General features: G+C 46.3%; 1 protein-coding gene across 4 annotated transcripts in view; it reads right to left on the reverse strand.

Annotated features, from left to right (window-relative positions):
* Positions 1-20928, reverse strand: part of LOC149340091 (uncharacterized) — a 46047-nt gene extending 25119 nt beyond the window's left edge. For 3 of the 4 annotated variants that reach the window (XM_089548830.1, XM_089548832.1, XM_089548829.1), the window contains exons 1-6: positions 20597-20928; positions 13296-13490; positions 10540-10662; positions 6515-6893; positions 4741-4911; positions 497-647 (exon numbers count right to left, since the gene is read on the reverse strand). In XM_089548830.1, the coding sequence (XP_089404956.1) occupies positions 497-647; positions 4741-4911; positions 6515-6893; positions 10540-10662; positions 13296-13490; positions 20597-20647 (1070 nt within the window). In that variant the 5' untranslated portion in view covers positions 20648-20928. The remainder of the gene's footprint in view (positions 1-496; positions 648-4740; positions 4912-6514; positions 6894-10539; positions 10663-13295; positions 13491-20596) is intronic. The other variant, XM_089548831.1, reaches the window with a different exon arrangement.
* Positions 20929-26852: the final 5924 nt, after the last annotated feature.

The raw sequence follows: 26852 nt of genomic DNA on the forward strand, positions 1-26852 counted from the left end.
ATCAGATGATTAAATGCTTTTGTCGTGGAAGTGAGTGTACCGTTCACACAAATTTAGCCTCATATGACATCCATGTGCTATCCCTTCGCCATAAAGAACAAGCACTTGAATGAAAAGCACTAAAATCCTTCATCTGCTAGCTGCCAGAGAGCTACCCATGTGCAGCCAGCACAAAATCATCCTGATGAGTCTGGCTGCAAACAGGTGGCCCAAAACCATCCAGCCAGAGAAAAACAAACACGTTCCGGGCAGCCATCAGAAGTGGACAGAGCAAACCAAAAAAAAACTAACTAATCTGGCTCCCGACTCTGGTAACCCATGGGAGCCAGAGGTGGGTAATCGAAAAGGCCTACTATGATGAAGACCAGAGAAAAACTAGCAACAGGCTCTGCACTCTGGCAACCCGTGGGCAGCCAGGGATAGATATTCAAAGAGGCCCGTTATGATGAAGACCAATGCTACCAACATTGGCACAGCGACACAGGAGGCAGCTCACCTGGAACTCTCTTCGAGGCGACTGAGTTCGAGCGCCCGTGCCAGCATCGAGGCCTCATCCTGCGGCGACTGGGGCACCGGCGGTCCTTGCCACACCGCTGGCGGAGGAGCCGCTGGAGGGGGCTCCTCATTCTTTGGGCCATGTGAATGCCCTGCATGGTGCAGAAACTTTCGAGCTCAACTAGGTTTTCTTTCCAACTACAAATGCGAGTTAAGGGGGGATGAGGGTCTTGAAAACTTGTTTTTTATTTTTCGACATAACTTGTTGAAACTTAGCACGCAGGTATATCATAGAATGCTGATTTCAAATATGCATTTAGATTTCAAATATCTCACCTGGAAGAAAATTTATCCCAAAATAACATTCAAATTAGGCAATTTCTTATGGGCCTTTATAGTAATTCATCAGTTAAAGAATGATTTTTTACGAATAAGCAGACATTTGCCAAGGCCCAAAGCACATCCTAAAGCTTTCTTTTTTCCTTTAAACATGATATATGAGCAATTAGGCGAAGTGTGGGCTAATTACCGCCACGTCATTTTTTCTTTCCAACTTTGTTGTTTATTTATGATCAACAAAATTAGTTTGTAGACATTCTGTTAGCTTTAGGATGTGCTTTGGGCCTTTGCAAATGTCTGCTTACTCTTTAAAAATATTTATTTAACTGATAAATTACTAAAAAGGCCCGTAAGAAATGACCTAATTAGGATATTTTATTTTGCCATATATTTCCTTCCAGCTGAGATATTTGAAATCTAAATGCGTATTTGAAATCAGCATTCAATGATCACCCAGGTGCTAAGTTTCAGAAAGATATGTTAATAAATGAAAAAAAAGTTTTCAAGACCCTCATACCCCCTTAATGGAGTGTGATCGCCAAGCACTTGTCTGCTTATTTTCCTTGCAACTGTGCATAAGACATTAGCATATACAGAAAAATCTCGTTATAACAGACCTCAGTAGTGCCCAAAGTTTCAGTCTGTTGTAGGAGAGATCTGCAGAATACCGTTACACAAGACTCATGTGTAACCGCACCTGGATCTGCTGGCAACAGAGTGAACTAAAGCTATACACCCTGGCACATAAGAAATGCTTTGCTGAATATCTAACACTTCTGACAGAAATTAGCTTTGACTGAACTGAGCAACTAACAGCTTTTCACACTTGTGCCTCCATTAGCACAAGGCTACTGGCTTCTTTAGGTGCAGCATTTTGTTCAAAACAGGACTTCAGGCCTAGAATATGATGGAGTGCCTCGGCAGAGGCCACCTTTGGAGTGACAGTGCCACCTTCATCCTCTTCATCAGTGGCTGGCACTTTCCTCACTTGTGCAACAACCTTTGTCAGTCAGCTACTCCGTGTTGACCAGTTCATTATCCATGTCTGCGTGCCCTGCAAAGTCTTGTTTACCAGAAGAATCTCTGACAGGTGCCCGTAGTCCTGGATCTGGCTCGTCTTTATCCTCTGCCAGAGAGGCTCGAGATGAATCTAGCTTTGCAGAAACAATTTTTTACAATATTTGCCTGAAGCTGCTCCCACAATGCCAAAAACGACCTGTATGGCAAATTTCAAGCCTATTGCCAACTCCCTTTTCTGCTCTGTCTCACAGAGCAAGCGTCGTGCAAGGCGAGTGTGGTACCTTGCCTTCAGCGAGTGAACAGGACCTTGGTCAATTGACTCTGCTTACAAAGTTGTGTCTCATAATACAACACCCTTGTGGCCTTGGTGCCTGCATGTGGCATGAGCAGTTATCAAGGAACATTAGTGTGTTCATTTTTCTCCTTCCTTTTCTTACTGTCCAAGTTCAATAGCCATTTGTAGAAAATGTCCTTCGTTATCCAAGCACTTTTACTGGACTCCCCAGTCCACAAGAATGTGCACTTCGCGCAAGCACAAGGGCCTTTTTGAATTTCCGATGACTAGTAGCTTTGCTTTTTCAGTGCCATCCATATTGCAGCAGAGGAGAATACTCGCACAATCTTTCGACTGCTTCACTCTGTGGCCTGGATCTGCAGAGAAAGCAAGCGTCTTTCTGGCCTCAAATTCTTGAAGAGTCCGCTTTTTGTCAGTGTTGAAAATGTCGTGCTGTTCATAGCCTGCGTTTCTGGTTCACAGCTGGAAATGCACTTAAAGGTAATTCCGTGGCGCAATACGAAGCGGTTCAGCCAGGGGGGATGATGGTCTTGAAAACTTGCTTTTTATTTTTCGACATAACTCGTTGAAACTTAGCACGCAGGTGTATCATAGAATGCTGATTTCAGATATGCATTTAGATTTCAAATACCTCACCTGGAAGAATATTTATCGCAAAATAACATTCAAATTAGGTAATTTCTTACGGGCCTTTATAGTAATTTATCAGTTAAAGAATGATTTTTTAGAATTAGCAGACATTTGCAAAGGCCCAAAACACATGCTAAAGCTTTCTTTTTTCCTTTAAACTTAATATATGAGTAATTAGGCCAAGTGTGGGCTAATTACTGCCACGTCATTTTTTCTTTCCAACTTTGTTGTTTATTTATGATCAACAAAATTAGTTTGTAGACATTCCGTTAGCTTTAGGGTGTGCTTTGGGCCTTTGCAAATGTCTGCTTATTCTTTAAAAATGTTTATTTAACTGATAAATTACCAAAAAGGCCCGTAAGAAATGACCTAATTAGGATACTTTATTTTTGCCATATATTTCCTTCCAGCTGAACTATTTGAAATCTAAATGCATATTCGAAATCAGCATTCAATGGTATACACAGGTGCTACGTTTCAGAAAGATATGTTCACAAATAAAAAAAAGTTTTCAAGACCCTCATCCCCCCCCTTCAGCCAGCCTTCACTGCAATGGAAATCCTTTTCGTCTAAAATAATGGCAACTCGCTCCACTCGTTTCCGCAACAGAAAATCATTCACAAGGCAAATCCATATCAGAAGGGATTCTCAGATATCTGGATACAACGCCATGTGTGAGAGGTGAGCGAGCATAGGTTAGCAAAAAGCTACGTACCGAGGGATACAGAGCAAACAGCTTTCCTTGACCAGCTCGGGCGGTACATGGAGGAGGGGTTGTTGATTTGTGTTTAAAGTCTACCGATATTTCTTTTTCAGCGAGCCATAGGTGCGAGCTCAGCATCGATCAACTTGCATTCAAAGTTTATTCATACACGACAGCTACATACATTGATAACAAACTGGCACCTGCCATCGCTGCTGCCACTATTGCTTTGCGTCGCTAACGTGCGCCAAGGATCATTTGAAGGTAAGCTGTTAAGTGCAAACTTCCAAATTATCGTCAAAATTTAGTCCACTGTATCCAAATGTCCACTGTAGCCAAATCCGCAGTAAGCGATTGATTGATAACTTAAAACCAATGAAACATTGCAGATCACTATGTTATAACCAAATATCCATTAAAACCGGATCCATTATAACGAGAATACACGTAAAATAATCGCACAGAGTTTGCCTGTGCAAGTAAAAAATGTACCGCAGAATTTTTCTACCATGCTACTTCAGTTTCAACAACCAGGCAGGAGTTATCATAAAGTTCAGGTCAAGCTAAGAAACCTGGTTAGGTTTGGTTTATGGGGTTTAGCATCCCAAAGCGACTCAGCCTATGACGGACACTATAGTCGAGGGCTCAGGATAATTTCGACCACATGGGGTTCTTTAACACCTCACCTGGTCTTCAATCCACCGTGGGTAAAATCAATCGGTGGTAGCGGTAAGATACTGCTAACTAAATGACTACGTCTATGCTAAGAAGCTACTCTCTAACCCTAATGCCATCGGCTGTCTACTTTTTCAGATAGGCCTTTATTTCAGATAGGCTGTCCCTGACTTGTGCCTCTTCCGTAACCCACTCTGCTCTCATGTTACCTCTAACATGTTCCTTTACAGCTAGCTGCATTGCCCTCAATTTACATTTTCAGCCTTTTCGTTCGCCTCAAAGTTTACACCCTATCGGCGAGCACCCAAACAAGCATTACCATACACCTTCAGGCCGCCATAGTGGCTCAGTGGTTATGGCGCTCTGCTGCTGAACCAAAAGACGCGAGTTCGACCCCGGCCGTGGCGGGTGAACCCCAGGGATCGAAATTTCCGGAGCCCTTCACTACGGCATACCCCATGGCCTTAGTCACTTAGGGGTGTTAAACCCCCACTAACCACAGCCATACACTTTCATCTTGGGGGATACGCCATCACGGTTACAGAGCCCAACATGAGCGCCCAACATCTTCGCCTGTGCCTACCTCGGTCATGTGTAGGATGGTGGCCCGGACCATCCCGGTCGTGTGCAGGATGGTGGCCCGGACCATCCCGGTCATGTGTACGATGGTGGCCCGGACCATCCCGGTCGTTTGTCGGATGGTGCCCAGGACCATCCCGGCCATGCGGCTTGCGTTCCTGTCCCCAACGACCACCTGGCACAGAGAAGCAATCGCCAAGCAGTCAAACACGGTAAAATTGCCACAAACGTGTGACATTCCACTTTTGCAATGGGTGCCGTCAACTTTTGAGTACCGGATTATTTACTGACTACCCAGAACTGCTTTGCCGTATTCCATTTTCTCCACCCACCGGCATAAAAGCTGTTAAAAAAGAGTTTTTCTCCTCTGACAGTCCATAGACTCCTTGGAGCTGTAAAGAAGTTCCAGATCTTGCAGCTACCTAGTAGATACCCGCTACCAGGAACGTGACAACCTAAATGGCCAGCCATAATGAGTTAGGCTGCATGGCATTCTGCATGCTTTTCATCTCCCTGCAGGAAAATATTGGTAGTTCAGCAATCCCACAAGCTCTTTATGTGCTGGAGCAGCTAGCTCATGCTATAAGACATTTTTGTAATGGCTTTCGTGTGCTTGTGCTGCGTGCAGTAAGCTCAAGCTTGTGTTGTATGCAGTAACCTCAACATATCAAAAATACGCTCGGCAGTCATGCTGGTCCCAACCTGCTGAATAAGAGCAATGATTTGGACAGTATATGCTTTCATAAGTCATAACGTTGAAAATAAACTATACCAACGTATGTGCTCTTCAAATATGGAACTCACAATGTGCTGTCATGTGCAAGAACTTCATATGTGTGACGTTCTAGCAACTGCTTCTTTAATTTACATCTCTGCACTTTTGCCACTTCACGCATAAACAAATTTATCATCTCAGCAAAGAGAAGCTGCTCGTGCGCTCCAACTAGGATGGTACTCACGTTGTCAAATGCTTGACATTCAGGCATGCTGCACTCCGTTTCGAGAAGAAGCAAATCAATCGCACATCTGCTGTCAATCTTCAACACATCTGTAGTACAGTCGTCCACACACCTGTCTACAGCATTCGAATGGTGTTCTGTTGCTTATTTATGACAGTCACCACTACCTGACAGATCTGATATAGCTTTGAAAGACATGAGAAGCTAGACACGATCCATTGGAATGTGTATGCATGATAAGGTCTTTTTGTGAGCCCCAGGTTACTCATAAATGATGCACGTTTACTACCCAGTGCATCTCGCGAGCACTATGGACAGGTGTGTGGACGATCAAGAAGTAAACATATGCACTGTGTCGCTGAGCTTTCACTCCTGTATTGTGGTGACATAGAAGGTTATATTACTTTTTCTTCTTTGGCGGTGACCGGTGACTTGACAGAGTGCACATATAGCCTAGTAGACATATCAAATTCCCCACACTGTGACACTCATTGAACACATGAATGTGGTTACCATGCCTAATAGGTTAGCGTTAATACTATGAGCCCGAATGCATTGCACAGGCAAAAATAGACAGCAGAATTAATGCGACAGCTTGGCTTCCAAACCAACAAGCCAATCTTGACCATGACGACACTTTCTGTCAGAGCTGAAGTTGCGGCTTGTCAGTGGACAGTAAGGGGCTCATAAATTGAAGAGGCCCACTGGCTAAAAACCAGCTCCAGGGCCTTTCACAGAAAAACTCTAAGAGAACTTATGCACATTCCGAACTGAACAATCACAGTTTCGAACAGTCAGGGCCACTGATGTCTGACTCACCATGGTGCTGCTGCTGCTGCTGGGGATGATCCCTACGCGGAAAAGGTCTGCCACTGCCTCCACCCCTGTGGTTATGATGCAGCAATGCACGGGAGCGATCACTCCCTCTGCCCCTGAGTAAGGGGCCCCCCCTGTTCGTCATGGGACGCGAAAAAGTTGAAGGTGTATTGGAAGCTGTAGAACACACAGTCAACATCGTGCTGCTGCTTGTCAAGGTCCCAGACTGCTTGGGACCCGTGGAGCTTGTTGAGGTAATCGAACACGTCGATGTCGTCGTGGTGCACGTCGAGGTTGCTGTGGTGGTGGCCTGGCAGCATGCTGGTGGGGTCGGGGGCACCTCCCCATTGAACAGCAGCTGATCCTCCTTCTCCACTGCATCCTGCAGCAAAGTATAGTCAAGCCCACTTATAAGGAACACCCACTCAGTACCAGCAAAGGCAACATGAGTCACGATGACCATTAGGGCTAAGGCACCAAGTCTCAGATAGAAGGAACATCAGCGAAAACGAGACCCAGTTACAGTGAACACCTAAATACCACAAAGTTGTGCATGGGGACACAATGCACAGCCACAGTCCTCATCAGGGGTGTGCCCATAAGCATCCGAAACCTTGATGGCTTTTGATTTTCGCACAAAAACTGCAAGAAATTCAAAGGTTACACCAGTGCAAAGAGTAGACAAAAAAAAAAGACTTCCATGCGAGCGCAACATCATGGCTTTTCCACACATCAAGGTAACTGCAAGAACTGCCCACCTCACGAATGATCCCATAGCTGGAAAGAGGAACAGCACATTCATGGGTTCGCAGCGCCACCTGTCCCCCCCTTCAAGCATAGGGCCCAGAAAATGGCAGGCCAAGAACAAGATCTTATCATGCCTGAGCCAAACAATGGCCAGGACGCAACCTTATCCTGCACTAGACCATGTTCTTCAATTGTGCCAGTTTTCACCTTCGCAGCATGCATTGATAACAGATTCCTTGGAAGCCAGATTAAACATTACAAGCAAGAGAAGCAAATAAACCTACTTTGCCAAATCTGCGCATTTGCAAAATGGCCAGTCACATGGTGCGGCAGCTTGCCTTCACCGTTCACCATGGCGACAGCTGCTTCCCACCAGGGCACTTTCTCTTCCACTGCATCTGTGTTAAACTTAAAGGGACACTGAGGAGAGCTTTTTTTTATAGCAAAATCCGATAGTTCGGCATTTCATGGCTTTGTTGCCACTTGGCCGGCAGCGAAAGATGCATTTATTTCTAAGAAATTTGGATTCGAAGTTGAAATAGTTTTTCCCGCCGCTCTGATTCAAACTTGGGATTCTGCTATGACGACACAGAACTAAGTGACGTGAAACATGACATTCACATGACGTAACGCAGACTCCGTGATTTCTGGCGGCCAGCAGTGCGGCCCAGCAGCAGCCGAAAAGAAAGCTACCGCCGGCCGCACGTTGAAGGCATCTATCGGCTATTGCGGCCGTCGCTTCGTTTACATTTGCACCGGCGTTTTGCCAGCGTTACAATGGATCCCGTTCTCGAAGTCGTCAACGAAGTTCTCGCAAATAGACGCCTTTAGCATACCGTGTACCTTGTTACCGTTAGCGGAATACCGGGAGCCCCCATACCGCTGAGAGCAAGCGCTGATTGGTCCCGGCGCTGCAGGAGCGCGCGTAGCTATCGGGTACGTGGCGTCATCTGGCGACGTCAAGGAGATTTGCGCATGCATTTGCTGTGCCTCAGTGATTCGTAGCTTCTCGTGTCCTAGTGTTGCTAGAACTATTGGTTCTAGCAACACTGTTTTGTCCTATGACGCCATGAAGCTTGTACTTGCGAGTTTGGCCTGTGGCGGCGATACCTGTATTTTGGTTCTTGCTCTTTTCTATGTTACAGGAGCTTTGTTGTCAGTATGAATGGCGTTTTTGTAATCAGGAGCTGGTATTCTGTCGATGCAAGTCAACTTCAATTTCTCCTCAGTGTCCCTTTAAGAGTGTCCCTGACTTTAATACCCCTGTCACATGGGCAATCTCAAAGCCCATCGAGTCAATGGCCATCAGAACTTTCGATGGCCATCCAGATGCACCGCTGCCACATAGTGAATTTTAATGATAACTGAGTAGTGAGCATGCGATCGGAGATATTGGAACAAGAGACAGCAACATTGAGAGGAAGTAAAGCAGAATAAAACAAGACGAATATTAGTGTAGTGTTATTTGTAATTGAAAGTTTGTTCGGAAAAGCTATTTAAATACTTTGTAGTTCGGCACAACCACAGACGATCGCGGGGCGACGATGAGCAACACAGCTACCACAGACTCTGACAGCCTTTGTCACCTTCATAGATACTAACGTTTCAGCACTTGTGGGGCCCTTTTTGGTCACTATTGCCACAAAGCATCCTAGAGGTGAATACGAGCAAAACACAGCGGCACACCGCTCAACATGAACTGGGTTGGTTTGTTTACATCTGACCACCAAACTGTGCGCAGAGCTTTCATTTGGCTACAGAATAAAAGTTAATTTATGAGCTGGCTATTATACCCCAAAATTTGGAACTAAATTAAAACCATAATTTTATTATTAGTTTTTATGTCTTGTTACCTCAACGTGTAGCGAGTGTGAAGCTGTTCTCAATGGCCATTGAGATTCCAATGGCCCTTCGCGAACCCTCATTTAGTCAACGCCCATTGAGTTCAATGCTCATTGAAAACCGGCATGTAGCACTGACCGATCCCCACTGAGCTCGATGCATGACAGCGGTATTATTAAGGCGAGATCATTAGAGTCCAAATTCTGCAAAAATGATGGCATGTGTCACAAAATTCACAGATTGGTTCAGAGAGGTCATGTGACCTTGTGACATCATCCTAACCTGCCCGCTGTGGCAGCTGCTGGCAACTGGACCAGCAGATTGAGAGACATGTGCTCACCATGACAGGTAGAGAATAAATTGGTGATTGGCCTAAAGAGGTCACATGATTTTGTGATGCCATCACAACGTGCCCACAGAGGCAGGTGGCAACCAACCCACCGACAGAGGTCCCGTGACCTCGTAACGTCTTTAAAAACTGCACATTAGGGTTGGTGGCCCCCTACCCTACCCTACCCTACCCTACCCTACCCTACCCTACCCTACCCTCTCCCCCCCACTGGACTGTCAGCACGCACCGGAATGTGAGAGCAATATGATGCTTCGAGAAAACACTGTGTATGTGGTGCGTCAGTGCTCGATCAACCTAATCATCTGCTAATTGAGCATTGTGATTGAAGAGGGCCGGTTCAAGGCTGACAACTGTCTCAGGTGCAACACCAAAACACATAGAAAATGACACACAAACATCAATCTAGCAACAACCTCTAATGCTATTGCATGTTACTCTTAAGGTGTGCTAGGTATGAGCATGGAAGGTATGAATGTGCTTTAAAACTCATTGCCACTGTCGCATCTGCATGTAGCGTCGGCGCGCTCTTCAGCAAAAGGTTGCCAGCGCTCACCACCCAGCAAATGCGGTACCCTAACAAAAAAAACAACTGCCATAGACACAGAAATTAGAACCATTTCTGCAGGTATCAGTTTCAGAACTGGCAGACATATGCGCCATAATCAAAGGTGACCACTGATATTCGCTAGGTCTAAATTTACAGCAACAGCACTACACAGCAAATTGGCGCTTCCTTGACCTGGCAGGCACACAAAGTGTCTCTGTGGCTAAAACAATGTGAACAAGTACAAAGGAGGCTAGACAGGGAGCTTCAATAAAACTTGAGTTGGGCCAAGTTGGTATTCTTTTACCTTCCATATCAAATGTTCAATAAAAAACCACCACTACTACTACTACTAGTTGGTACATGTTACTGTAAAGGTGAAGGTTGCACACGCACGGGACGATCCACAATGAAGAGACCCAGAGACACACACAGATACACACAGACCACCTAGAAAGTGCAAAGTTAAACTGGGAGCAGTTCCTTACGTGATGATAATCACGAAGGGTAAGGGGAGACAGGTTTACACTACAGAAATGATACCTTGTGCAGAGGGAGAGGGGGTGTGGCAGCCTTCAAGCGCTGCAGCTCCTGCTGCTCCTGCAGGTTCAGCAGCCACTCACGTTGCCGCAGTGCCTCCAGCGGACTCTGCTGTGCACAGGACGCCTGCACAGTTGCCCACCATACATACACTACTTGTTAACAGCACTGCAAGAGGCAAAGACAACTTGATGCAAACATTACTATTTCATTCTGCACTCAATTCCTCAAAATATGAAGCACTTGAAGTTCCACTGAACGCAGCAAAACTGTTGCCCCTTAGTCCAAAGTTATTGTCTAGAATGGAAATGTAGTGTAATACCCCTGTCACATGGGCACTTCGGACCGCGATCGGTCTTAACGCGGTTGAAGTTTGAAGCGCGGTCGAGCTGGACAGCCGCTACATGTATCCCCTCGATTCCGATCAACTAGTTAGATTGCTACATACGATATGGCGCTGCGCATACGGTCATCATCGCTATCGATTTCTAATAAACTAAAAATAAAAATCGCTAATAAAAATTTTCTTTCGAAAATTTCAAACTATGAGTAGAAAAAGCAGCTTAAGTACTTTCTGCTGCAACCAGCAGTGGACTCGATAGCAAACAGCAGCAAAACAACGCTCGGGGCACGCGTAAATGGTAGCGACATCTAGCGACAAGGCGCCAAAGCACATGAACTCTGTGATGAAAAATTTTCTTCCGTAATTACTGGTAACTATGGTCTCTGCATTGCAAGCCTTCTTTTTCGTTCCAAGAAGAAAAACTGCAAATAGCAGAAAATGTAACAACTGACTAAAAGCAAGACAACTGCTTCACCAGGTGTCGCTCTTGCGAGGCAAACACTGCATTTAGTTAGGCCTAACAGCTTGAAAATCGCCAAATTATTTGAAAAACAGGGGCTAGTTATCGCTTAAACCTCTAGGCGTGGGCGAGAGTGTGCGAAATAAAAGTGAATCACTACCACTGAGCGAGCTATCGCGTCGAAGAATCCAGCGGTGACATGTATTTATTCCGAAGCGGGCGAGCACGGCGCCACCATCTTGTCAACGCATCCTGCAACCCTCGATCGTACTACATGCGGTTCAGCAGGATTGCGGTCGATCACGATTGAATTCGCCGTGTAGCAACGCCAGATCTGCATAGAGTTCGATTTTGATCGACTTGATTGCGATCGAAAGTGCCCGTGTGACAGCAGTATAATAGTATTTTTGGGCTTAATTGTGCAGTGGCAACCAGGGGGCCAGAAGGGGGCCAGAATGCAGGCCTTCTGCAGTAGCATGGTTGGCTGTGTTCTCTCCCTTCCACTTCTGCATTTGCAGCTGAGTTTACACCTTATCCTGGCCGAAATTTGCATATTCATCCACCCCCGCGTTCGGAAAGCGCAATTCTGAAAAAAAGGGCCGACCAATAGACCCTTCCATCAGGCAAGAGAAATGCAGAACCACCTCCTTCCTGGACTGTTGCAAAACAGTTCCACTGCTGCACTTCCTGGTCATCACCATATTGCAGCAAGCAATATGGTGATGACCAGGGAGTGCTTACTGGAGAATTCTATACATTAGCAAATACGGTATTTAATGCAATTAGCTATGGGCAAATATTAAAGACCAAACATTGAGAGTTTAAATGTTTAAATACAGGGCGAAATAAAACATTGTTTGTTAGCAGCAATTACATTACAGAAAGTAGCTGAGCCAGTTGGTACGCGATTCTAGCAAAACAGCGTGCAAACATTGGGACAGACGTGTTGTCCCGTTTTTTTGCACGCTGTTTTGCTAGAAGTAGTAACGTTTTCATTCAGGAGATGGGCACAAAATTAGTATGTGTAAGAAAGGGACGACGCCTCCCCACATTTTGCAGGTGAACTGATCCCCATTCTGTTCAAGGAACCCGCGAGTCAAATGTGAATGCCCAATCCTCAGCCAGAGATATTCGCAACTGTGGTGTATGCAGAGGTTGCCTGTGCTTCAGCACTGTTCAGGACCCATGGAGTTGCAGAGGCAATGATGAAAATGCAAGCCATATTCCTGTCTATTCCTCTCAAGGTCCCAAATGACACAGGAACTTTAGACACATCAGTACCCATGCACACAAAGTGCTGTCAGGTTCAGGCCCAGCAATGTAGCCCCACCAGGTTCACACAGCACAAGGATTAAAGTGCCAAGGGGAAACCTCCCTCCTGCATAGCTTGACGGCATCACAGATGATCTAAAAAGGCTTATGCCCTTGCTAAGACAGTTCCTTTTTCTTGTTTTTTTGCATGCAGCCAAACTCCACTTAGCGTCATTAGAGGAAGGATATAACAAAAGCCGCATCAATTTAACGCGTCATTACAGGCATCAGTAAACCTCTGGTGCTATATGCTATATCATCATCATCATCATCATCAGCCTGACTACACCCACTGCAGGGCAAAGGCCTCTCCCATGTCTCTCCAATTAACCCTGTCCTTTGTCAGTTACCACCACTGTATCCCCCCAAACTTCTTAATCTCATCCGCCCACCTAAATTTCTGCCGTCCCCTGCTACGTTTGCTTTCTCTTGGAATCCACTCCGTTACCCATATGCTATATCTTAGGCACTTTAACTGCCATTCTTAAGCTAGCGTAAACTACTAAAAATGAACCCAGTAGCCTTCTTTGCCACCACTTTTATAGAATAACCTAATGCAGCAAGTGTGTATTCCTCACTATCAAATGCAACTGCTGTACGCGGCTCCATTCGTACTGTGTGACGCTATCGAGCCATCTACCTTACCGGGGGTGGCAGAGGTGCCAATGGGAGGGCACTGTCATCAGCTTCCTTGGGCTGTGGCTCCGAGACAGCAGGGGGAGAGGCAGCAGGAGGGGGAGAGGCAGCCTGGCGAACAGGTGGCGTGCGGCGTCGCTGCTGGATCTGATCCAAGGCCGAACGCAGTGTTCGGTCACGCTCTTGCACCAAGGACGCCTCGTCCTGCGACAACACACTCTTCAGTCCACTGACAAGTGCAAAATAAAGCTTCGCCACACCTGTGTTGCGGCAGATGGCACCACAAAATGAGAGGAAGCACGAAAGCAGAGAATTCAGAAGCCCCTACACCTTTAGCTAGAATGCACAAATCTGTGAACTTGCCCAAAGGAGGGCTCCATAAAACTAATAGCGCTTGATTTTAGACGGGGGCGCTCTCAACAAAGACATTGTCACCCAAGCACATTAGTACACAACGCACTGAAAACTGTAATGCTTCATGAACAGTGGCGGGTAGCAAAGGGAAAGAAAGGAGGAGTGGAAGGGAAGTGCTGGATTAATTTCAACAGCCTAGGATTCCTTAAATGCACTGACACTGCACAGCACATGGGCACTTTTGCATTTCATCTCCACTGAAAAGTGGCCACCATGGCTGGGGTTCAATCCTACGACCTTCTGTTTAGCAGACAACAATGGTGCACTGATGCTGTCTCCTTCACTGTTATGGCATGAATTTCCACACCTGTCTAATGCAAGGGAAAAGTATTGCTCTTTTAGAAGCTCTGTCTCCTAGGCCCAAGGCAACCAACAAGGTATCTCTTTAAACATAGGGTTACCTTCTTGTTAACCGGGTAGTCCTGCAACTAGAGCTATTGCTTCCGCACTGCGAGTAAAGTGTAACAAAAATGGCATTTCGCCATCAAGAGTAAATGTAACCATGAATACACAACAGGAAAGACGCAGCATTTTCTGGGAATGTATAGAGATGATGGTATCCAGACTCTACGAGTATTGTTCAGGTCTTGTGGCTGCCAAATATACCTCCGCCTTCTCCCACTTGTGTTCTTGAAGCTGAGCAGCATGCATAGCCTCCCTGGCTTTTTCTGCAACTTGGGGAGCCTCTGCCATCAGCCGCTCTCGTGCTTTACATGCCGCCACATTAAGCTGCTTCTTTTAGTGCTGAGCAGCACCCTCAATGCCTTTCACTGCTCTCAGTATTTGGGTTGCCATAGCGCTCACCTGTTCTTCAGCAGCCATAAACAATCACAGCGCAGAACAAATAAACAAACAAATAAGACTATTTTAGATGCACAGCAAGGCAGGCTGCCAGTTAGATCACAAATCGGCAAAGGCTGCAGTGATGGAAATGGGGTATAATGCATTGGAAAACAAAGCTGCTCTGCTTGTTACACTGCTGGTTCGAATTCCACCCTTGGTTAAATTATGGTGAAGTTTTATTTCTGCTAGATACCATCTGGGCAGAAAGTTTTGCAGTGTTTAAGATAAGTCTTGCTACATGTTCACTCATGTTTCGCTCCAGGTTCAGCTACATGCTGAAATAGCACTGCTGAAATAGCACTGCTGAAATAGCACTGCTGAAATAGCACTGCTGAAATAGCACTGCTGAAATAGCAAAGCTGAAATAGCAAAGCTGAAATAGCACAGCTGAAATAGCACAGCTGAAATAGCACGGCTGAAATAGAACAGCTGAAATAGCACGGCTGAAATAGCACAGCGCTCATGTGTACAGATTGTACCAGCTGCACTGTCCGCTATCTGCGTGGCCTGCACATGGTAGCAGCAGAAAAGGCAGAGCCGACTGGGGCTGGAGATGCATACCAGGTGACTTGCGTGCCAACAAGGCATTCTAACTTCTCAAATTGCAGTTAGTTCATCCCTGACTATGCACTACAGCTTTGCCTCCGACGCTTCTCCTGTCTCAAGCCCAAGCAGGCAATGATCGACCTTTTAGGCCATCGGCTCGTGCTCAGCCAGCAATGACTTACAGTCTCAATGATGCCACTTTATTGCTTTTTTGGGTCAACATGTATTTTCCAGGGTGGTGTCGTAGGGGCTGAGAGGTGCTCTTCGATTATAGGCACAAGTTTGTCAACTTTGGTAGCAAGTTAACAGACCCTCTTAGTTCACTGTAACAGAGTGGCACAGCCATAAATGTTGGTTGTACCCAAGATGAATTGCCATTGCCCTAATGCACAGTACTGCACTCGTTCGTAATAAGCGAGTGTTCATTATATTGGCAATATAATGAAGAACAATACCAAAGATGCTACTGTGGAGAGTCTTGCATTTTTTACGCCTTAGAGCCTTCACAAAACTACGGAAGTTGTTGCCAACGGTTTGCACAATGGTTTCCTGTGTCCCTTCTTTCTCAAGCGAGCCACACAAGAGGTTCCTAGATAAGGCCGATATGAAGATAAGAACGGTGCCTTCCTGCACCAAGACTACCTTGTTGACTGCACACTTAAACGGAAGCATCGTAAAACGAAACTTCTGTCAGTTGCTCAGCCTCACAGCAAATCATGCGCTCCAATCACAGCGGATCATTTTAGGCAGCATTTATGCAAGCCTTCAGCTCATTCTCAAAGGCATAAAGAAAACAAAGCAACAGCACACGATTTTGATGTCATCGAAAAGTGCGTCTGACACTCGGAAAAGCAGTGGGAGCACCTGTCTGCCGATCACCTTATTAACCCTTAGTGGCATGGCATCAAAAATTGTGCACGACATTTTTTTTCGCACTAGCGGAGTTCTCGAGAAATTAGTGATATACATTTCAAACTCTTGCCCGACAGAATCGCCGGACTATTTATGTCCTGAAAAATTAACCGCTTTTCCAAAACAAGAAATAAAGATGCACGTCTTCAAGTTTTTTGGTGCACCTAAGAAGTGCTGTTTGCTGCTGTGACTTCTTTCTTCTCCAATGCAATGGAACAATTTATTAAGTTAGGTTTTCATTGCAGAAACAGCTTCGAACGATTAAAAAAAATTGTGCATATAATGTGTCTAATATAAGAATAAGACTGCAATTCCATGCGGGTGGAAGTGCGTGGCATGCACCAATTCGTAAAGGTTTTGAACCATTCACACTGTTTTCCTTAAATAGGGGGCTCTAATGTGCACACACAAGTTTTCAGATTTTCCTCAATAGTAGAACATAATGCATATCTGAAAGGTTTACAGCTCCAAGCATCCATTCATAGACTAATAAGACAATCCAACTTTTTTTTCTAGTGCCTGAAGTTAGGAAGTCGACCTATAAACCCTTCCATTGAGGGCTCCCTGGGCGTCACCACATTGCTCGCTGGGCTGTTTTATGCACCTTGCTCTAGCACGGTGGTAGCGGCAGAAAAACCAGTTTGCAACGGGGCGCCTTAATACCCGTGCCACACGGACAGATTTAATGCCATTAAGTGCTTACTGCCTTAACTTTTAATGGCATTCGTGCGGTGCCACACGCATGAATTTAATGGCATTAGACTTACTGCCATTCGCGACCTACTGAGTTCGCCACAACTCATTTGCCCGTGCAATGTGTACGCTCGTTCCCATTCTACACGCAGAAAAGCATGCAGCTTTGTCAGTAACGACTTCCTAACCAGTAGGAAATGGTTAATTGTTAACTTTCAGCCAGATGAGGCATCTATACCGCATTTTCGATGCGAAGAGCGCCATTTTTAACCAGCCTTATTGACTGGTACTCTCGACTTGTATGTTGACATGCGAGTTTATGGCTACTTTTTCGACTTGTAAAGCAGGAACAGCCATATTTTCTGGAAAATCGTTTTTACATTACATTTGAACATGATTCCCGATATATTGTGCTCATTAGGAATGTTTATATTCAGTTTAAACTTTTGACTACCTTGCAAGCGTTATCGTCACCGTCACTTTCAATAATGGCATTAAATGTGGACGTGTAGCACCAACTCCGAAAATAATGGCATTAACAAACTTAAGGCCTTAAGCATTTACTGCCATTTCTTGTGCGCGTGTGGCACGGGTATAACATCCTCCTGGCCCAATGGGAAGGTCTATATGGCACATCCACCAATATGAGAGTAAATACAGCAAGTCTTTAGCAACTGACTCATCCAGCAGTTATGAAGCTTTCTGATAAACAAAAATGACGTCGACAGTTAGAAGGCACCCCGGTGGCAATTACAGATGACGACAGATAGCAGTCAATCAGCACTGCCATGCATGTCAGGTGTATCGGAGACTAGCTCTAGCAGCACTAACAACGCCCTATTCAAAGATGAACATTTGACTTGAATGCAGCAAGGGCAGCTTTCGCCGAAGAGTGCCTTGGCTGTGTTTGGCCTGCATAAGGTCGAAGACATATTTTCCAGGTGTTTCATCTGGCAGAATTTTAATAAAAGGCCAGGGGTAAAAACCAGTGGGTGCCCCTCATCAGCCGTGGGAATGGAACCCTGCACCTCGGTCAGGGTTCGAGGCATACCAGGCAGATGCTCAAACCATTAGGCCATCAGCATATAATGGATTCCGTGAGAGGCTCTGGTCACATCTTCATGTAAATTTTTCAGGACCACTGGGGCTCTGGCACCTTGCTGCTCTTGTCAATTTCCCCTGTGAGTGGCCTGAAGCCATTCATATCTCTACACAGTAGGCACCAAGATTCTGATTTTCCACGTGTTTTCAACTCATATTCTACTTATACCTAGTCTCAACATTTTTGACAAAGGACCTGCTTTCCTAAGTGACAGTCCGAAATTCTTTTGAGCATGCTCCTCTCAAGCACCCCATTCTTGACAAGATCATATCATGGAGATGGCTAACTAGGCTGGGGCTCTATCCAGACTTTTAAATTGCAGCCAGGCCTACACATAGCACATTTTCCAACTGACTTGACCCCTTTACCCTAGAAAGAAAACACAAATGTGGGGAAAAACATTTGTGTACAGTTATATTTTGCTCATCTTCTGCTCATGTTTGGTGTATCAAGAATCATGCTCTGTAGCAATGACTCTTTTACAGACAACCTTTGCAATGCAAATGAAGGACTACAACCGGGCTATTCAATTTAGAAATTATTCGAATAACCCTCTAAAAGCAGCCTTAGGGCACAGCATCCACCTCGCATTTGGGACGTGCTGGGTTCGATCCCCAGTGCCGCCAGGTACCTACCGGTTTTCTAATGGGTACAAGATTTCCCTCGGCCTGGTGCTCGGCTTTTCTGGGGTGAATTGCTTGAGAAAAAGATCTTGGACCAAACTGTTGCATTGACGGGCCAGTGATTCGTTCCGCCGCCAAGCAACCTTAGATCCGCCTTTTGCAGTAGAAGCCAACGTGTTACTGCATGTAGCACCCACCTCGCATTCGGGAGGTGCTGGGTTCGATCCCCAGTGCCACCGGGTACCCACCGGTTTCTAATTGGTACAAGATTTCCCCTGGCCTAGTACTTGGCCTTTCTGGGGTGAATTGCTTGGGAAAAGGGTCTTGGACCAAACCGTTGCGTTGACAGGCTGGTGATTAATTCCACCGTCAAGCAGCCCTAAAATCTGCACCGTGCGGTAAAAATGCACTGTGGTTTTACCCACGGGCCCTATTGTCCAGAGGGTGGGCCAAATGCAGGAACAAACATTTTAAACAATACACAAACAATAACCATCCCAAATCTTTGCTGCACTCAGTAGTCTGATGAAGCACTAGAAAAAAAAAATCAGTGAGAAATGCCTACCCCAATACAAAATGAAGCATTTACCAATGACAACTTTTCTGCCATGGGTTAAAATGTTGCTCAAAAACTGGAGGAAATAGCATTGAGCTTCACTGGTGGAAAATGAGCTTCCCACGGCCCCACCAATAGTAAAAGGTAGTTAAGAAGTACACGGTCCGCGACCCTTGAAAGGTTTATGTACTGCCGACAGCTTTATGAAGGGGAATACACAAGCCCGTGGCAGGTAGTCTGTGGCCCCTGCTTGTGGCGATACACAGAGGATGCTTTCAGAAACCAAGTAGAAAGGAGGTGTGATCCCCCACTGCCAGAAGCAGACAAGGCAATAGAAAACTTTCCACCACGTAGAGAAACATGGCTACAGTACAGTACAGTTTGAGACTATCTGCCATGTGCTTCCGCATTCGCGTACATAAAGCTCACGACAATACCTGAAGAAAAATTTCTGTTTACGTCTTACAAATGTCAACTGGCATGGGCACTCGTTCTCTTTAGATCAGCAGACATAGAGCCTTTGACAGAAGAGACCAAGGGATTTGCTTCTGAGCCATACAGCAGGGCTAATGTAGCCTCCATGAAAGCCCCAACTATTGTAGGGGCGAGGAGAACTAAAACACTGATGATGCATAATGATCCACACAGCACAGACCAGAAGCAAACCGCTTTGGATCTATATTTTTAACAAAGGCTGTACATGACTTGAAAAATTTTTTTATTGTGGATAAAAGCTATCTTATTAGAGATCAGTAAACTGAAAGCCTGTAACGGTTAAGCCAACGAGCACTTTCACTAAAATACCATTACACTTGCCCATGCCACACGCTTTGAAACCTAGTGTGGCCTCATAAGGCCACCATTAAAAACGGCCGTTAGCAGGTCGCCGTGCGGCAGTAATGAACAAAAATATGCCCACGAGCTCGTATTGTGGATACAATACGTATCAATGTTTTGAACGTTGGACATTCATGAGAGCCTACCCCGGTTCGGAGCGCAGCCTTATTAGACTATTTTTAAACCCCGCCGCATTTTTCTACCAATCCCAACAGCCCTGTTTAAGACTACTGAATGGCTGCTATCCTTTTTTTTTTTTTTCCATTTACGGAGTGCAGTTGCTTAAGATAACGAAAGCAATATAATGTCAACGCCCCTCAACGCTCTTATTTTCTACTTAGTTCAAATATGCCTCGCCGACTATTTGTCCGCGTATTATGTCACGAAAGAAACAAAGCAATACGCAAAGATCAATTCAGTGGCAGTTTAGAAACGCATGTGTTTGAAAAAAAAAAAAAAGTATTTTAAGCCCACGCCGTGACAAATATAGCAAAGGCGGAAGACATGAGTAATACCAAGTCAGTCTAGCACTTTTAGGGGCCAAGGATAATGGTTGCAGGCAGTAAGCAGTATAATGAAAAACAGCCTGTATCAGAGTTCAAGCCATGAACTCGTGCGTTAACTGTTATGCTTACATGGAACACATGAACACCGGCGCAAGCCGCGACATCGCGCATGGCGGCACTCCACACGGGCAGTTAAACACAACTCAGAAATCAATGCCACGCACTCAGACGACCGAGCGAAGAAGTGGATAGCTTAGGAATATGCCAGTTAGACTTACATCTTCTGACACGTCTTCGGTGCCAGACAGCACACGTGCTCTCGGGAACATGCTGTTGTCTCATTCGGACATGATGCCCACGACAGAAGCCGGCGGTGAAAATGCGCCAAGAAGCACCTTCACTCGTACGGCCACGCAAGGAAACACACTGACCAACCGAAGTGTAATATCGGGCACTTCCAACTCAGAATTTCGGCGATAAAGAGCGCTCTATTTGCGAACTTCCCGAGATAGGTAACGAACGCCAACGTTCTTCAAATATCGAAACTACGAGACTAAAACGCGGAAACAATACGAATTTCGGCTTCAGCTCTTCGTATTGGCTGCACGCTGGCTACTTGCTTCGGGCTTCGGCTTGCGATGTCTCTCCTACTCATCGTCTTGTACAAAGGCGCACATCAAAAAAGCTCATGACAGTGATAACTGAATCCAATAATTTCTAACTATATCATCAGCATAATGAGTAGATTTTGCTTTAAATACAATATGATTGCCTCCGATGGTTACTTCAGTATAGTGGCGCTACGGTCGACAGATGGCAGCACACGAACTGAGCACCTAGAGTTCCTGTATATGCATGATTTTATGGTGTCTTCGGCTGACGCGCACTGCCTTCGTGCCGGTGCGCAGGAAGTGACGTCAAAAACTACACGAGTGGCACATCTCCTTGCACATCAGCTGAACGTGCGAAACACTCGCAGAGTGCCGTTGCTCTTTCTGCCGTCTGTTAACTGAGGCCTCCGAGACCCTCGATGATCTCAGAGGCTATTCGTACGAGCGGCCGACGCCAACGAGCGCAGTCAACAGTTTGTATAATTAGCAACAGCCTCTTCAGAACAGTGCAGTAGCGCGCGCGCGTAACAGGCGTTGATAGAATCGGCGGAAAACGCGGGACCCACGAGCCTGCTCGAGAGATACTGCGATTAATTATGGGGGCGCAGGTTTGTAAGACACCACACCAAGGCGTTATGCTTGCCAGTTTCGATGCATACGCGATGCAAACTTCCGAAAATATCAGCAGGTGGTTCTCAATCCACGAAGCGCCCCACATTGTCGCTTTATTGATATCCTTTAAACTGTGCATACGTTGGCAAAAAGTACGATGTTATAAAGTGCGGGCATGCCGGATGAACAGCATATGCCGTTCGCTGCAAGAGCTAAGGCAGAACTTGCAAGACAAAAAATATTGACAAACCTTTAATTTCCTCACAACGGAAGGCACATGGCTCGCCGGCCGGTGGCTGCGTGATTGCAGCGCGAATAAATGCATTGTGGCCGCTATAATATTCAACATTTCTATAAAATGTGCCCACTTGTAATGCTTTGTCCGTTTTTGCTCTTCGTCGATGCTGCGTCAACCAACGAGCGCGAACAGCGTCGTCTGCTAGCGCGCGCTGCACGACGGGATTGCACCGCGCTCCACCGTCGGTCTCCGCGGTGGCGCGGTGGCGCGCACGCGTGTCGTGCTCGTCCCACCCGAATGTACGGCACTGCACGAGTGGCATCCAGCCGAACGTGGGGCACCGCACGAGTGCGTAGAAAACTCCACGAGTGCCGTCAGCCGGACACCATTAGTTTCGATACCTGGGCGCCGCCATGTTTGTTTTACTCGAGCGCCGCCTACCGCCGACGCCATCTTGGGCTGATAATTTGCAGCCGGTGGGCTGCAGCCGAAGCAGCGTGCGATCTCTGAAAGTGTCATTCACCCGTTTTATTCCTGCCAAGCCTAGAAATTTTGGGTGGGAGTTCGCCTCGTGTCAATCCTCGTGTGTGCTATGCCATTAGCTCCTGCAATAACCAACTGGGAGCAAGCGACCATTCCTCGACGCAGCGAACGATCAGCATCGGTGAGTGCCATGCTCGCAGTTCACGCGTGCTTTTTTGTCGCCGGTTGCCTGTAGGGCAAACGTGGCACGGTGTTGCATGCTAGAAAAACGAAAACAAAATGTGTTGAAACACAAGGTCGCGGAGGGCAATGATTATCTAGTTTTTCGCGGAGCGCAGTTTTTCATGAACGCTTTCGCTGCCTGCTTGGACATGGCGAGTGTTGTGACAGTTTAGATGCTAGGCTTGCGACAGAGTACCCCGTTTACAAACTGAACATTTTGGAAACAGCGAGTACATGACCGAAACGAATCCACTGATAATTAGAATGTTTGTTTTGCGGAGATACGCGCTATGAAATTGAAATTCGGCCCCTCCTGCCGCTTGCGTAGGGCTGTTGGTACTACGAGCGATACAAGCCAGTTGACTGAAAGCAATTCGCATTCTCGCCTTCTCCGCTCCCGCCAGCACTTACTGGTGCACAAATACCAGAAAATGTGCAGTTACACGATCTAATAGGTTGGTACGCTAATGGAACGCTATTACCACTTACTGACAGGCAGAATCGCCGACCTGTGTTGAGAATTCCAATCTCAATCGGGTCGAGGCACTGCTCAAGTCGCTGCGTTTGTTGTATCTCTGGCACGGTTATGCGTAGTGTGGATTTTTTTTTAAATGCGTCCGATGCGATTTCAGGCGAATAATTTATTACAATGCATGGCAGAGTTTACCGTCCTGTGCATGCCGTGTATTTATTCATCTTACGTTGCCATGGCTGCATTTTTTCCCACTTTGCAGTTGGGTAAAAGTTCATGTCGCCGCTTCTATTCATGCCATGCTGTGCAAATTAAATTAGTATTTTTGCACTAACGACATGTTTATTTTTTTCAGGTGGCGATCCCCACACCCTCCCGATATTGACGATCATGTGGGGCGGCGAAAAGAAGTTGTGGCCAAATTTGTGAAGTCCTCACATAGTGTATTGCTGAATTAAAAAAGAGCTCTGCCAAGGCCGTCCAAATACTTGATCTCTTAAAATTATGCACAGATTATAGTTTGGTAACCCAGGCGCTGCGCTTCGTTCCGCGCCCGATATTAGCTCACAGGCAGTGGGTTTGTTTCTGTCTGCATTTCGTTCACAAACTGCGCTAACGTTTAGCTTTTTGTTTGCGCAAGTATTTTGTGTTCAACTACGTCCATTGCCAATGCAACTCGGGACCGGCGGAAAAGCGGTGAAGAAATGGACACCGCAGACGTGATGAGACCTTCGCTTAACATGGTGCGCGTGCATACTGGCGGCGTTTGTTTTTTTCTACTTTCGTCTATTTTTTCCGCAACCTACAATAAAACAGTGATGTCTAGAAGGCGTTCGTGTTCCGTACAACATTGCTGCTTTTGTTGTACAGACGCAAACACGCGCTTGACCGGTAGCTAAGCAGCCGCGGACGTTGCTCCGCGCGCCGGATTATCAGCCCAGGGGAGGACGGCAACAGTGGGGTGTCGCGCAGCGCACGTGTTTGAGAGTATTTTTCCCTCTCCTGCCCGCTCCTCGTAAAATGGTGTATATGCATTTTAGTTTCGATACCTGGGCGCCGCCATGTTTGTTTTACTCGAGCGCCGCCTACCGCCGACGCCATCTTGGGCTGATAATTTGCAGCCGGTGGGCTGCAGACGAAGCAGCGTGCGATCTCTGAAAGTGTCATTCGCCCGTTTTATTCCTGCCAAGCCTAGAAATTTTGGGTGGGCGTTCGCCTCGTGTCCATCCTCGTGTGTGCTATGTTCCTGCGATAACCAACTGGGAGCAAGCGACCATTCCTCGACGCAGCGAACGATCAGCATCGGTGAGTGCCATGCTCGCAGTTCACGCGTGCTTTTTTGTCGCCGGTTGCCTGTAGGGCGAATGCGGCACGGTGTTGCATGTTAGAAAAACGAAAGCAAAATGTGTTGAAACACAAGATCGCGGAGAGCAATGAATATCTAGTTTTTCGTGGAGCGCAGTTTTTCATGAACGCTTTCGCTGCCTGCTTGGACACGGCGAGTGTGATAGTTTAGATGCTGAGCTTGCGACAGAGTACCCCGTTTACAAACTGAACATTTTGGAAACAGCGAGTACATGACCGAAACGAATCCGCTTCTGATGATTAGAATGTTTGTTTGCGGAGATACGCGCGATGAAATTGAAATTCGGCCCCTCCTGCCGCTTGCGTAGCGCTGTTCGTGCTACGAGTGATACAAGCCAGTTGACTGAAAGCAATTCGCATTCTCGCTTTCTCCGCTCCCGCCAGTACTCACTAGTGCACAAATACCAGAAAATGTGCAATTACACGATCTAATAGGTTGGTACGCTAATGGAACACCACTTACTGATAGGCAGAATCGCCGCACCTGTGTTGAGAATTCCAGCCTCAATCGGGTCGGGGCACTGCTCAAGTTGCTGCGTTTGTTGTATCTCTGGCACGGTTATGCATAGTGTGGATTTTTTTTTACAGTGCATTCGATGCGATTTCAGTCGAATAATTTATTACAATGCGTGGCAGAGTTTACCGTCCTGTGCATGCCGTGTATTTTTTCATCTTACGTTGCCATGGCTGCATTTTTCCTCACTTTGCAGTTGGGTAAAAGTTCATATCGCCGCTTCTATTCATGCCATGCTGTGCAAATTAAATTAGTATTTTTTGCACTAACGACATGTTTATTTTTTTCAGGTGGCGATCCCCACACCCTCCCGATATTGACGATCATGTGGGGCGGCGAAACGAAGTTGTGGCCAAATTTGTGAAGTCCTCACATAGTGTACTGCTGAATTAAAAGAGCTCTGCCAAGGCCGTCCAAATACTTGATCTCTTAAGATTATGCACAGATTATAGTTTGGTAACCCAGGCGCTGCGCTTCGTTCCGCGCCCGATATTAGGCGCAGGCAGTGGGTTTGTTTCTGTCTGCTTTTCGTTCACAAAGTGCGCTAACTTTTAAGCTTTTTGTTGGCGCAAGTATTTTTTGTTCCACAACTACGCCCACTGCCAATGCAACTCGGGACCGGCGGAAAAGCGGTGAAGAAATGGGCACCGCAGACGTGCTGAGACCTTCACATAACATGGTGCGCGTACATACTGGCGGCGTTCGTTCTTTTCTACTTTCGTCGACTGTTTCCGCAATCGCGAAAATAAAACAAAGATGTCTAGAAGACGTTGGTGCTCCATACAACATTGCTGCTTTTGTTGTACAGACGCAAACACGCGCTTGACAGGTAGCTAAGCAGCCGCGGACGTTGCTCCGCGCGCCCGTTTATCAGCCCAGGGGAGGAAGGCAACAGTGGGGTGTCGCGCAGCGCACGTGTTTGAGAGTATTTCTCCCTCTCCTGCCCGCTCCTCGTAAAATGGTGTATACAGGAACTCTATGAGCACCCAGTGACCCAAAAACAAAAAAACCTCTCTAACCAAGTGATAAGCCCTTTTCTGTGCTTTTTTAAGAGCAATAAGCGAATTTAAAAGTGAGCGGCAGTTATTGCTATTTCTTGACGGAACCCGCAACCACAAACCAACATTGCCTGGCCTCCGAGACTACATTTCATACACTATCTCGGAGGAAACGAGCATACGAGTGTCGTCTGCTAGCTGCGGTTGGTAGCAGGCCACGGAGAGTGCATTGCTCTCAGTTAAAGCTAGCAGACGAAAACAATTGCGCTTTTATGTTCATTGAAAAAAACAAGAACATTGTAATGTAAATGAAACACCGAACAGCACAATTTTATTTTTTATTTTTTAGTTTTCTTTATTCAACTCGAAGAGTGATGCGGGTTCATAACAGCAGACGAACGTACTGCTGCTGTTCCATCTGTTGAGTGCCAGCGCTTGTTTCTTAATAGTTGTTCCTTCAGCTCCTGCCTTACACTTGGCCCATGCTCCTGCTTTGGCCACGCCTCATCATGCACTACTGCTTCGTGCCGCAATGTAAGTCAACTCACTAAAAGAAAAGAACCCGGTTTATCTTTTTATGAAAAACCATCTGACAGCAATTTACGTGAACGATGGCTGAAGGCAGTTTCAAATGACGACTGTGACACTATCGCGATTGGCAATGACGACACCGTCGGTAGCTTGCATTTTCGACCCTCAGATTTCAGAGAGGGCTGCAAAAGACGGCTGCTGAAATCAGGCGCCGTACCTATATATATAGTGTATCCAACCACCTGCATGAAGCCCTGCAGAAGAGGCCGAAATGACAATACAGCCCAAAAGCTCGCCTGCCGTCCGCTGGCACCCCGAACTCAGCAGCTCAACGCCAGCCACTCACTGTGATGTGATTCACATATCTCTGTACGAACGCTATGGTATACAAGAAACGAGAAAATGCAGTGTTTGCTTCAAATGAAAACTCTGAGCTCTGAGAAGGGCGCTGTTACGAACGTCTGCGGGTCTAAGCGCGATATGTAGTG

This window comes from Amblyomma mixtum, chromosome 6 (genome assembly GCF_055824585.1).
Source record: "Amblyomma mixtum isolate Tamu chromosome 6, ASM5582458v1, whole genome shotgun sequence".
In the NCBI taxonomy this organism is placed as follows: Eukaryota; Metazoa; Arthropoda; class Arachnida; order Ixodida; family Ixodidae; genus Amblyomma; species Amblyomma mixtum.